General features: G+C 43.4%; 1 protein-coding gene across 1 annotated transcript in view; it reads right to left on the bottom strand.

Annotated features, from left to right (window-relative positions):
• The window catches only part of rsu1 (Ras suppressor protein 1), a 239,300-nt gene extending 239,011 nt beyond the window's left edge, over positions 1-289 (bottom strand). Inside the window, exon 1 of the mRNA XM_078538409.1 lies at positions 21-289. Coding sequence (XP_078394535.1) covers positions 21-38 — 18 coding nt within the window. The 5' untranslated portion in view covers positions 39-289. The remainder of the gene's footprint in view (positions 1-20) is intronic.
• Between the last annotated feature and the right edge of the window lie 12,653 nt (positions 290-12,942).

The raw sequence follows: 12,942 nt of genomic DNA, 5'->3' as shown, positions 1-12,942 counted from the left end.
AGATAGAAAGTATTGCTTACCTTTCTAGGCAGACACATGATTGAGTTTTTCACTGTAACGTTCTGGATCAACTTAAGACAAAAACAGTGTGATACCCCAAACCTTCTTGTTTCCTTCCTTCTGTTTCAGCAATAAACAACAGTGAAAATCCTTCCTATCTGCCAGTAAAACCTACATGATATACAAAGGTCAATTTTCTTAGGGCTTTTGATAATTTGAAGTGGCTCCAATTTTAGCTCTTGGTTATTTCTGGCAGGAACAGATGCAGGATTAGAAATCTTTCCAAAATGAAGCCAATGTTTACAAAGTAATCAACATCAGCAAGCACATAAAAACATGTCTGTGTAGGAGGCAGTTAGTTTTCTCCAGTATAATGGGATTAATGATTAAAATGCTTCGATTAATTCACAGATATATCCCTTTCCAAGCATGAAAGTCTTCCATTCAAATTGCAGCCTCATAGTAATAAAAAAACAAACAAAATAATAAACTATTTTGTAAAAAGGTGAGACTACTGGAAATTTACATTTTTAAGATTTCCAACATTTCCAATCTTTCTCTTTTCATTAGGTTATTTCATATTCTCATTCCTGCTGACATTTCCAAACATAAGTCAGCTCAATATTGTCAATATTAATAGAAATATCTACACATTATTAGTCTCTGGAATCTTTTATGCTGCAGTCATATTGAATTTTTGACTCCAAAACCATTTCAACATTTTAAATTCAAAAGACAGTAAAATGGTGCAGGTGTGAAGTGCATTTTTAAATTTTATTTTAATTTAAATTCAAATTTTAAGGTCTTAAAATAATTCTGCAGCTTGGTCTGTTACTACTCACTTCACAAGTATTGAGAAGAGTTGACTATCCCAATAGCATTCCTCAAACTCTCAGCAGCAGTCAGAAGCAGCACTCCCTCCATATGTTTAAGTACATAGGCACTGACCCTCTGTGGGAATTCAGCTATCATTTTGTGCATGCTCATTAATCTTTTTAATTTATACTTGTAAAGCTTTAGTTGGTAGCTACAGTATCAGAATTTAAACTGTCTACTTCCCCCTCAATTTTTTCTTCAAATAGTAACAATTGTCTGGGTTTTAACTTGGAGTTGGTCTCTATGCGGTGCCGGAGGAGGTGGGGTGGGGGTTTGGGGTTCATACATTGTGTCCTTGTTTTTATGTATTGTAAATGTGCACATGGATATATTTTGATAGGTGTCTTTTTTCGGCTTATGCATGTCTCGGTACACTGAGGAAACTGTGCTTTTCCTTTAAAGAAAAGATCCAGATTCCAGTTCTGTAGACTGTGGGGAAGGAAAAAAATAAACATGTCCAATGACTCACCAGAAAGGTATCCAATAAATGCAATATAAATAACAGGAAGGTAAAATATTTATGATAATGTTTAATATTTATACTAATTTATAACTGTACCTCTATGTAATATTTTGTTTTTTATGAATTCTTGGAGAATCTGCTCATTTCCTATTAATGAACAAACCCTAAATGTGATAATAATGTCATAATTCACTATAAGTACGTGATGTAGCCTGGGATTGCTTCCGTCTCTGTAACAAGCACATTCCACTGTTCAAAAAATTGGAAGAAATGTATGTCTCCCTTAATAATTTATCAGTTAACAAAATATGCAGTTCCAGAGAATGCAATTGCATTAAGTGATGACTGAAGACTATAGGGTTGGTTTTTTTGGTCAGCTGTCTGGGTCCTGCTGGTGTGGAATATGTGGCCGTGGTTTGAGAAGTATCGGGTGGGGAACCCCTTTCACATGGTCCCTGCCAGTTTTGCTCTGAGTGAACTGTTTTATTGTGACTATTTCAGATAGTGTTAAAGTGTTTCGTGTCAAAATTTCCCCTGTTTTCCCTCTGAGATGCACTGTAACCCCCCTACATGAGGAAGTGAGGGAATTTCCCATGAAAGATTGACACAATCGAGGAGTGTTGCGTTTTTCTTGGTGGACTACCTTGGCATCCTGTGAATGATCATCCCCTTCATACCTGTTATGCCAATTTTTTGCCAAGATATTTTCTAAGACTAGCAGGAAAATTTCATGGAGGTGGTGGCTCTGAACACCCCACACCTCCCCGCCTCCCCCCGCACTGCCAAGCTGAAAAATTGGGAGTCAACCTGCCTCCACTGGACTGGGAAACCATGAACAGACTTAATGGCTGTTAGGCTGTTAACTGATGTCATGGCTTCCAACCCCATATAGGAGAATGTCCTGTCTTCCAGGGTGGGCTGGCAGGCATGGGGGGAGGGGGTGCATGTGGGCATATAATTGGGTGGTATTGTGCAGGGCATGTGCCCATTGCTTACCCATCTCCACTGGACTTTTACCAGTGGTAGGGTAAAGGTTGGACAGCCCACTTGTCCTTGCTTCAATTGAGGCCCATAAGTGGCCAATTAAATGTCATGAGAGCCTCCTCCCATCACCGTGAGGCAAAGTCATCAGGTAAACCCTGGCAGCTTGGCTGCAGCCTCGGGGGAGGAGCCTGCCTGTTTGGGAACCCTATGCCTTTCTGAGGCCCACCCAATGAAAATCAGAGAGCTGGCAGCTCCCCAGTCCAAGTACTGGCACTAGGACCGGTGGCCACTGCTGGGACTGCAGGGACGAGAAGCCGTGGAGGAAGCTGGATGCCAAGGTAAGTACCTTTTCTGGGGTCGATCAGGCAGACGGCGGTGAGAAGGTTGGAGGGGCTGTGATGGGTGGGGGGGGGGGGGGGTGGGGAGAGCAAGTGTTGGTGGCAATTACCCTTTGGTGGGCCTCTATTGGACATAGGGTGCCCAGACAGGAGGGGCCCTCCCCCTGAGGTTGCAGGCAGGCCTCCAGAGTTTACCTGGTAGCATCAGCACGTAATGATGGGAGGGGGCCTTTAAGTGGCACTTAATTTGCCACTTATGGGCCTCAATTGACGCAAGGGCTGCCCAACACCTACTATGCCACTGGTAAAGTTCCAGTAGAGGTGGGCAGGCGAGGGGCACTGTGCCCCATCGGCATGCCATCCGAGTATACAGCCCTCCACCTGCCTGGCCATCCTTGGTGAGGGGATATAAAATTCCAACCTCTGAGTTTCTGTATGCAAACCAAACTCTCCTCTCTGTAAATAGTAGGGACATCCTCTAAAGAGTTGCTGCTGTGCAGGAATTTCTGCCTTACTTTATTGAGTAAACTCAAAGTGGAGACCAATCTGGCCTGAATACTGAGCGATTCTAACACTCAGATATATGCTGCCATATGTATGCTATCGTGAAGCAACATTTGCCCATTCTCCAGTTTGCTATTAGCCACAAGCACTTAGGGACCTCAGTTACAAAGTCCAATGGCTCAATATGATCATCTCAGATGAATGTTTTCACTATTACTTTAGAGGCTGTGGAGTTAAGCTGTAAGATACAAGGCATTATTTAATGGAGGCAATGGAGAGTCTTGCCAGTCAGCTGGAGAGCCTTGTGTTGTCTCTATTAGAGAAGGCCCGCCGCATTAAGGGCCTTAACTGGATTGGGTTGTGCCTTCTTCAAGATCAAGAAAGCCAGAGGTGGAACTAAGTCCTGCCTGCTGAGAGCTGCTGGCCAATCAGAGGCTGGAAGCTTTATTAAATGGCAGCACCACTGGGGAAGGGGGGGTGGGTGGGGTGCTGCTGCTGGCACAACACCCACGTGAGGCCTAGGATCGTCACTGCATCCTGGTCCACAGGTGAGTGATGTCAGGAGGAGGCTCGTGGGGCGGGGGTTGTGCGTGGGGGTGGGGGTGTGGTGGCAGAAAGGCACCCCCCTTCCTGGTACTGGGTCCCTTAATCAGGCACTGAGTGCCTTTGAATGAGGGCCCTCGAGCCTGCAAGCAACCCCACACGGGTTTGCTTGTCATGTTCCCCGCATGGCCAGCCCCCGGCCCACTTCTGGGTTAATGCCAGCAGTGGCAGGATGAGGATCTTAAGTGGGCAATTAATGCCTCAATTGACAGAGGGTTGGGAAGGCATCCACAGGCCTTCCCGCCATGGACTTAATCAGGGTGGAGGGTGGATGGTGATGGGGATCCCACCCGCCAGCCCCCCACTTGATTAAACGCCCCCCTGCCACAAAACTGGCCATGGGCGAGGACATTAAATTCAGCCTACAATTTTATCAATTTTGTTTGCAATTAAATAATAATGGAAAGATTCTGATAACTCATTGAAGCCCACCTTTCCATATGCTGACAAGTCAATGGATTTCTTGAGGGTATGCCCTTCAGTAGTGCCATTCAATGAAGGGCACGATAACAACCAGTTGGCACACTCACATTAATACCAATGACAGCAGGATGAGGCCCTTAAGTGGGCAATTAATGCCTCAATTGGCAGCCAGGTCCACGGGCCCTCCTCTCACAAACTTAATCGCATTCACTCACACTTGGTTCTGTGCTATGGGGGTAGCCATTTGTAAGAATAATAGCCATTGCTTTCTAATACAGTAAGGTCACAGTAACTCCAACATACAAAAAACTTAACAGCAATACAGATGGGTAGATACACATAGCAGTAATAGGCAATCCATATTCTCTGCAGCTAACCGCCTGGCTATGCAACCATCTACCATCTCAACTAGGGGAGCAATTGGTAGAACAGATTATGCAGAGAGCACTTAATAAAACATTATAGAAAAATTAAACATTCAAATAAGTACACAATGCCACTGCACAGCTAAATAAAATTACATAATTTTTTAATGTAAGTTACACTCTGTTATTCTTTCACTCTGCGGAAAAAAATGCATCATTGCTCAAAAGGCAAAACAAAAAGTGGCTAAATCAAGATTGTCTATTATGGATGTCTGGATTTGCCCTTAGAATTGAAGTCAATGTTGATTTCATTGCCACAGATCGTGCATTCTCAATATCTGACCATCCCTGTGGGTTTTGGTAGCAAATGCTCAGCACAGACTCCCAGAAAACCTGAACCTTCTCATACATTGTAGTAATTATGGTTTTGTTAAATGTTGGACTGTACCTTTAAGAATAGTGTAGTGATGTAAGACTACATGATCTGTGTAAACCAATGTGTTAGCAGCGCAGGCTACCTCCTCAGTCATTGTAGAGATAGAGATGGAGTTGAAAGCACATGTGTAGTTGCTGCTGGCTGTATTGTAAATAAACCAAGGTCTGAATCTTCTAGTCAGTGAGCGGGGGGGTAGGCCCTGCTCACCGATGCATAAAATGATGCGCGGTGATGTCGGGCATGCATCCCAATGTCATTGCGTGTCATTCTGATCTTCATTTCAGCGGGCATGCACCAGAGTTGGCTGCGTGCCCGCTGAACTGTCAAAGGCCTGTGAAGGCCATTTAAAAACCAACTGAAATCATTAACAGGGCTGCCCGTCCAACCTTAAGGTTGGTGGGCAGGTGAAGAGCCCAGGTGGCCTTCACATTTCTCCTGAAACCTCATCCACAGGTGGGATGAGGTTTCATGAAGGCTTTATAAATTAAATAACATTTTTTATTGAAATACATAAACATGTCCCAGCTCATGTGACACTGTCACATGACGAGATATGTCTGAGTAATATTTAAAATTCTTTTTATCCATTTTTCATAATGAAGTTAATCTCCCTGAGGCAGCTCCGTGCCTCAGGGAGATTTCTGCGCTCTTTCGCGTACATGCGTGCAAGAGCGCAGGCCCCGACTCTCCCTCCTTCCCCCGCCCGCACAGAGAGTGCTGAGCACTTCCGGGTGCGTGTCACGCTGTGCGGGCCTTAATTGGCCCGCCCATGTAAAATGGCGGCGCCCAGCCAATCGCAGGTGGCGATTGGCTGCGCACCCGCCTGCGCGCACTCCCCCCAGCCTACATGACGGGGAGAAAATTCTCCCCCAAATGTTTCCACTCAGAAAGTTGTCTGCAGTTCAACTCTATCTGTGACTGGGCCACATTGCAACATACACCAACTCTGCTATGGTACACCTGTTGCTTACTAATACCAACTGCAAGTTGTAACTCTTTCGAGTTATCAACAGATTGCATGTAACTCTTTCGAGTACATTCACAGTTCTTGGTTTCCGGGAGTGGGACATGAACCCACAACCTTCTGATTCAAAGGCGAGGGTGCTATGAACTGAGCCACAGCTGACACCTCCTGCAATTTGTAGTCGGCACTAATGCCACTGCTCATTTATGGGGTACAAATAATTTGCAATAAACACCCACTTGTGAATTATCTAAGCAATTATTTGGTTCGCTTTAGACGTAACCATTTGAAGTGTAATGGTAAATTCAAAAGGTTTATTGACAATTAAAAGGTGGAAAGGTAACAAGTTAAAAAGATAGAAGACAACGTTTCAATTACCAATCAAAGGAAAAAGCTTAACCTCACAACCAAACAGACTTCTCATGGCTCCCTCGAGTGATCAAACAAAGGCGTGAAGTGATGATAACCTCTAGTCACTCAATATTAATAACATGCTAACAAAATGGATTCCTGAAACTTCCATATTTATACCCTCAGCTCACATTTTCATTAGCTCACATTTTCATTAGCTCGAACTAGTCTAACTGTCAAACAATAATCAGTCAACTTAACCGTCTGCTGATTTACAATTGGTTCCTGATACCCGTGAGCATCTCCTCATGCATTAATACAATGGGGGCTACTCAGAATGCTTCATGTGACCATTTCCCACACAGTAATACATTGCCTTATTCTTAACTCATTTTAATGTAACTTCCCAAGGTGATGAAGGCTTCAGCTTTAGCACACCATATCTTTCCAACATGGTTTAAGAAACACATTTCACAATATACAGACTTCTCATAATGTACAATTGGTATATTAAAGTTAAGTGTTAATAATTTTGAAACATAAAACATGACATACTTTCTGTATCAGGTTATATTAGCAGCCTTACCAGTACATTTGTTGATTAATTACAGATTCTTCAACTGTCTCCCAGTTGAGGCTCAGTACTTGTCCTGGTTAGTTTCCAATAATGCGGTAACTGGTTAGTTTCTAAAATGCCTCCTGGATTAATTCAAAATGGCTTCTGACCATGTTAGTTTACTACACTAAATAACATACTGAATCAGACAACAAAATTGTCAAATCACACTAAAGTTATTGATTTTTAATCTACCAACAAAGTAATGTGCCTCCCACATCACCTGTGCTCCTTGGTTCTTGCTCCTTCTCCTTTGCCAATACATCTTGCATCCACTGCACCCAAGATCTTTCACAAAAGAATTTTCTCTGTATTTCTCACTTCTGTCACATTTGATAAAATCATGAGAAGGATTGGAACTAATGCAGAATACTCTCTTTTCATATCAGCTGTGAACAATGTAACCGTTCAACATTAAGTCCTTAACCAGATATTCACAAGGGAAAATTGAAATAGGAATTATTGGAAATATACAGCAGGCCAGGCAGCACTTGTAAAGGGAAAAGTTAAGTTGCCTTTTCAGGAGGCTTCTTTTAAAAAGTATTATTCTTGGAATGTGAGCCTCACTGTCAAGGCCAAAATTTATTGTCCAATTCTAGTTAACCTGGGAAGATGGCAGTCAGCCTTGCTGGTAATGCTTTGATAAAACTGAATGGCTAGCTAGGCCATTTCAGAGGGCAATTGATTACACTGGTATGGGATTGAGGAGCCACATATAGGTCAGAGGTAAGGACATTAATGAACCTGTTTGGTTTTTGGAGCTTTTTATTTCCAGGTTGTTTAAACTGTATTCAAATTCTCAAAATGCTTAATCTGGTGAGGTGACCACTAAATTACAATATCCTTCAAACATTTTCACACTTGAAACATGAACTTGTCTTTTCTCTTACAGGTGCCTGCTGTGTATTTTGAGCATGTCCTGTTTCTATTTCAGTTCCCTAGCACGTGACTAATTTTTGTTTTTATTTGTACAACAAGAATATTTTTCTTTTTCCTCCACCTTTTTGCCAGTGTTCATGAATCCATTCTTGGAGAGATTGGAATCTTCAAAGTGGCACTTAACACATGGATAAGTAGTCTGGTAAGGTTTTTATTGATATTATAACTCTTTTTACTCATATACTTTTGTTTGCTAAGAAGGGAGAAAAATATGAGGAGGAATTTAATCTCTCAGGGGGTAGTCAATCTGTGGAATTCTTTACCACAGAGGGCTGTAGAGGCTGGGTCATTAAGTTTATTCAAGGCTGAGACAGACAGATTTTTAATCAGTAAGGGAATCAATGGTTATGGGGAAAAAGGCTGGAAAGTGGAGTTGAGGATTATCAGATTAGCCATGATCTCATTGAATGGCGGAGCAGACTCGATGGGCTGAATGGCCTACTACTGCTCCTATGTATTATCGTCTTATATAACCCAAAATTATAGAAGAAATAGTTCCTGAGAACAAGTGCATCAGCTGAAAAAGATAAATATAAAGACATAGTATTGATAGGGAAAAATTTTCCCCCGTTGGGGGGGTGGGGGGGGGGGGGGGGCGGAGTGCGGGAGTGGGTGCACCTCTGATTGGTGCCCCCAATTGGGGGCGCGCCACCATTTTACGTGGGAGGGCCAATTAAGGCCCGCCCAGCTTGACGTCCGCCAGGAAGCGCTATGCGCTCCCCGTGCGGGCGGGGGTGGGAGGGGGATTCCCTGAACCAGGATTGCGCTCTGTCGCGCATGCACTCGAAAGAATGCACTGATCTCCCTGAAGCTAAGTGCTGCCTCAGGGAGATGAGCTCTGAATTAAAATTTGCAATAAAAGTGATAGAAAAATTTCCGACATGTCCCCTCATGTGATACTGCCAGATGAGTTGGGACATGTCCATAACTTTTTCTGAAACTTTTAAAAAAAATTTAAATACCCTCATGAAACCTCATCCCACCTGTGGATGAGGTTTCATGCTTTTTCTGAAGCCCGCCAGGGCACCCGGCCTGCCCGCCAACATTAAGGTTGGATGGGCACGTCCATTAATGATTTTAATTACTTTTTCAACGGCCTCAGTAGGCTGACTCGGCTGCGCCCCTGCCAACCTGAAAATGGAAATGACGCGGGGTGACATTGAGAGTTCCGCCTGACGTCATCCCACGTCATTTTACGCGCCGGTGAGCGGGCCCCGCCCCCGCTCGCTGACCAGAAGATCCTGCCCATAAGCCCAAATAAGTTAACTCCAATTTCTAACACTGGCTGTTTCCTTGGTTCCACAGGATTACTTACCAGCTGTTGAATACCCTAAAGACGGCATTTGCCTTATCACAATAGGCTCATGTTTCAACAAATAGAAGCAATGTTCTTGTACATTATATGCTAACACTGAACAGAATGGTGTCTCTGTCTCACATTTAACTATCGTGTCACATAGTTCTATTAACCTTTAAAGACCTAGCCTTGACATTTATTGTGCTAATAGTGTGAGATCCTGTATATTGAGCTAGGTATTGATTAACTTGAAGGACAGAAACACAGTCAATTTTTTAAAACCCTGTTACTTTTTAATTTTGGGAGGAAAGTAAAGGACAAACTATGAGGGCAAATTGGGTGAGGGACAACAGTTAAAACAGAGCAGATGAATTACCTGTTTCATCCTCCATCCACCTTAATTTTTAAATGTCTGATTTTTCATACATATGGGATGCCTACCTATATCTCGCAGGAAGATCTTACATTTTTGCAAATTGGGGTCCTACTTTGTTACTAAGACCCCAATGCCAGCTTAACCAGAAAATCAGTGGGGTGCCCCAACAAAAACAACCAGCTAAGGCCACCAAGAAGGCTGTTTAAAGTAAGATGAACTTTTCTTTGTGCTGGGAGGAACAGAAAGGCTCAAGTATATCCAACAAGGAACGTGTAGGCTTGTCCTGCAAAACATTCCATGCCCCACCTTTCCTGAACTGCTGACTCCTCAGAGCCCCCAGCCTGTCCCACCCCAAACCCCCTCCCATCTCCCAATACTTACCTTGGGCCTGGCACGAAGCCTCTGGTTTGACAATCTTTCCACCTCTGACTTCCTGGCTATTTTGGCTGGAAAGTCAGCCGGCAGCATGTTAAAATCGACTAAATTTCCCATTGCCATTTAGGAGGGACCAGTCATTCGCTAGGCTGTTTTCCCAGCTGGGAGTTAAAATTCCCTTTTGAGGGTACTTGATTAGAAAAATGCGCACTTAAGTATTACCTATTACATTTCTCAGAAAAATTCCAGAATGCCCCACATACAATGAATAACTTTGAAATAGAATGGTCACTTTTATGTGGACAAATGTGACAGCTGCAAGGAAAAATTTCAGAAGCAACGTTAAGGGCAGAATTTTTGGGTCAGCGAGCGGGGGCGTGTCGTAAAATGACGCGCGGTGACGTTGGGCGGGGATCCTGATGTCACCGCGCGTCATTTAGATTGTCAGTTTGGCGGGCACGCAGCCGCATTGGCTGCGCACCCGCAAAAGTGTCAAATGCTTATTAAAGCCATTAAGAAAGTAATTAAAGTTATTAAGAATGCTGCCTGTCCAAACTTAAGGTTGGCGGGCAGGCCAAGAGCCCAGGCGGCCTTCGCATTTTTCATGAAACCTCATCCACGAGCGGGATGAGGTTTCATGAAGGATTTATTAATTAAATAAAAATATTTGAAAAAAATTAATGGACATGTCCCAGCTCATGTAACAGTTTCACATGAGGGGACATGACCTTAAAATTTTTTTTTTCCTTTATTAAATTTTTCAGAACTTAAACTAATCTCCCTGAGATTAGTCTCAGGGAGATTTCTGCACCCTTTTGCGTGCATGCGCGAAAGAGCGCAGGCCCCGACTCAGCGAATCCCCTCCCCCCCTCCACACAGGGAGTGCACAGCGCTTCCGGGTGTGCGTCACACTGGGCGGGCCTTAATTGGCCCACCTGCGTAAAATGGCAGCGCGCACCTGATTAGGGGTGCTGATCGGGTTAATGCTTGCTCTCGCCTACCCCCGCACAACTCCCCCCCCACAATGGGGGGGAAAATTCAATCCTCAGACAACGAACCAACTGGTCCATTTCTTGGTAATGCTGGTTGAGGGAAGAATGTTCTCAGTATGGTCAAGACTTGCTGCTCTTCTTCAAAACAGTGTCAAAACAATGACCATCAACATCCACCTGAATAATGGAACAGAGCAATTGGCTCTTTGTTTAACATCTCAACGCCAAAACAACACCTTACCTCTGACATTGCAACATACTTTGGTGTCTCACACTCAAGTCATGTAGTATTGCACATAAGGGATGGTTCCACAATCCGACACTTAAAGAGCTATGCTCACAAGCAATGCACCTTGGGAGAATCAAAGGGTGAATGCCTACAATTTCCCAAGACGTGCTCACCAAGTGTGCCATTTGGTGCTGGAAATGTCATATTGTGAAATCACCCACTAATGTTGGGCATGAACCAATCAGCTTGAAGATCCTGTGGCAGCTCCTAAGTTCCCATTTGCCAGCTGATTGTTATAAGGTGTAAAAGTATCAGCTGGATCATTCAGGACTGAAATCAGCCAGGCCTTCTTCCCACAAAACAATAGTGAAAATTAATAGAATTCTCTCCCCTAAAAGGCTTTAGATGCTGGGCCAGTTGAAATGTTCAAGAATCCAATTGATAGATTTTTATTCGGTAAGGGTATCAAAGGCAGGTAAAAGAGTCAATCAGCTATGATCTAACTGAATGATGGAGAAGGCTTGAGTGGCTGAATGGCCAGTTCCTGTTCTTATGTTCCAATAAGGCAGGTCCAGTTGTGAACTTACTCCATACTCACTGCCAAGGCCATGGCCTTCTATTAAACCTGGACCATCCCTTTCAATGAGTTCATTTCCTAGCCCCCAGAGGTTTCTGTTTCCCTTCTCTTCTATAAATCAATTAAACGTTCACAGACAATACTTGGTTTGGGGTGGGGTGCAGTGGTGGGCAATGGGCGATTGGATATTTCTGCAGCACCATCAGGTATGTTTCTTTCAATCACTGTTCTTGGTCCTTGGCGCCATAGCGCTTTAGGTTGCGGTAGCCATCAATTCATTACTCGAGACTAGCTGGATTTCCTACCTGCCTCACCTTCTAGTACAGCATTGGGAACTTACCACAAACCTGATAATTAACGTGAGGAAAATGTGATTGGATCACATCTGTGGGCACAAGATCCACACAACATACACGTGAATATTGTCATTGAGGAAATTTAATCCTTTCACTCCATCTATCTTAGGAACCTAGTGCCGGATTTTGCCATCCCAGTGCTGGGCAACCCCATATCAGTCGGCTGAAAATGGAGGCTGAGGACATAAATTTAAATTTCCCACCCGATTCTTTCAGGCTGCTATTTTGATTGGCATGGAAATCATGGCGGGTGGTAACCCAACATTCCCTCAAAATGACGTTCTGGTTCAGCCTTTAAAATGTGTGCTGAACTTTGAATTTCCCTGAAACTGATAGCTTCTGCAAGGTGAGTAGGTTCCTGAAGCTTGTGTGAAACACATGACAGTCAGCTCGTGAACTTTGAGTGAAGCCTAGTGTGGAGCTGGGAACTACTTGATAGGTAAGGTTAAAAGATCTTGCCAATTTAATTGTCATAATTAGATGCTGTATGATAAGTTGATTGTTTTTAGTGCAGAGATTGATCATAGGGCTTTAAATTGACCAGCATTGTCGAAGTGTTCTCATGTATTAGCATACTTTCTCTGCAGGTTAAAGTGCTCTTCTGCATTCAACAGTATTGAGAAACAAATATGAATAGGTCCTGAGCTTTGATTTTTATTTTGATTTAAAGTCCAGTCATCTGCTCAGCATTTGAAAAAAAGAACAGATCTGTTCAGTCAACTTCAAAGGTACCAGTGTATTGAACTCCAAAGGGTATGTTTACACAGATGTGCAATGGAATCTCATTATGAATGCTTGGGTGAGCTCCAAACCACACTAATGGATTTATTCAGCAGGGGTTGTTCACACAGCAGTGAATGGGACTGTGAGCTTTGTTT

Source organism: Cetorhinus maximus, chromosome 3 (genome assembly GCF_964194155.1).
Source record: "Cetorhinus maximus chromosome 3, sCetMax3.hap1.1, whole genome shotgun sequence".
Lineage (NCBI taxonomy): Eukaryota > Metazoa > Chordata > Chondrichthyes > Lamniformes > Cetorhinidae > Cetorhinus > Cetorhinus maximus.
The sequence above is the reverse complement of the archived record's forward strand: the minus strand, read 5'-3'. Positions and strand labels throughout refer to the sequence as shown.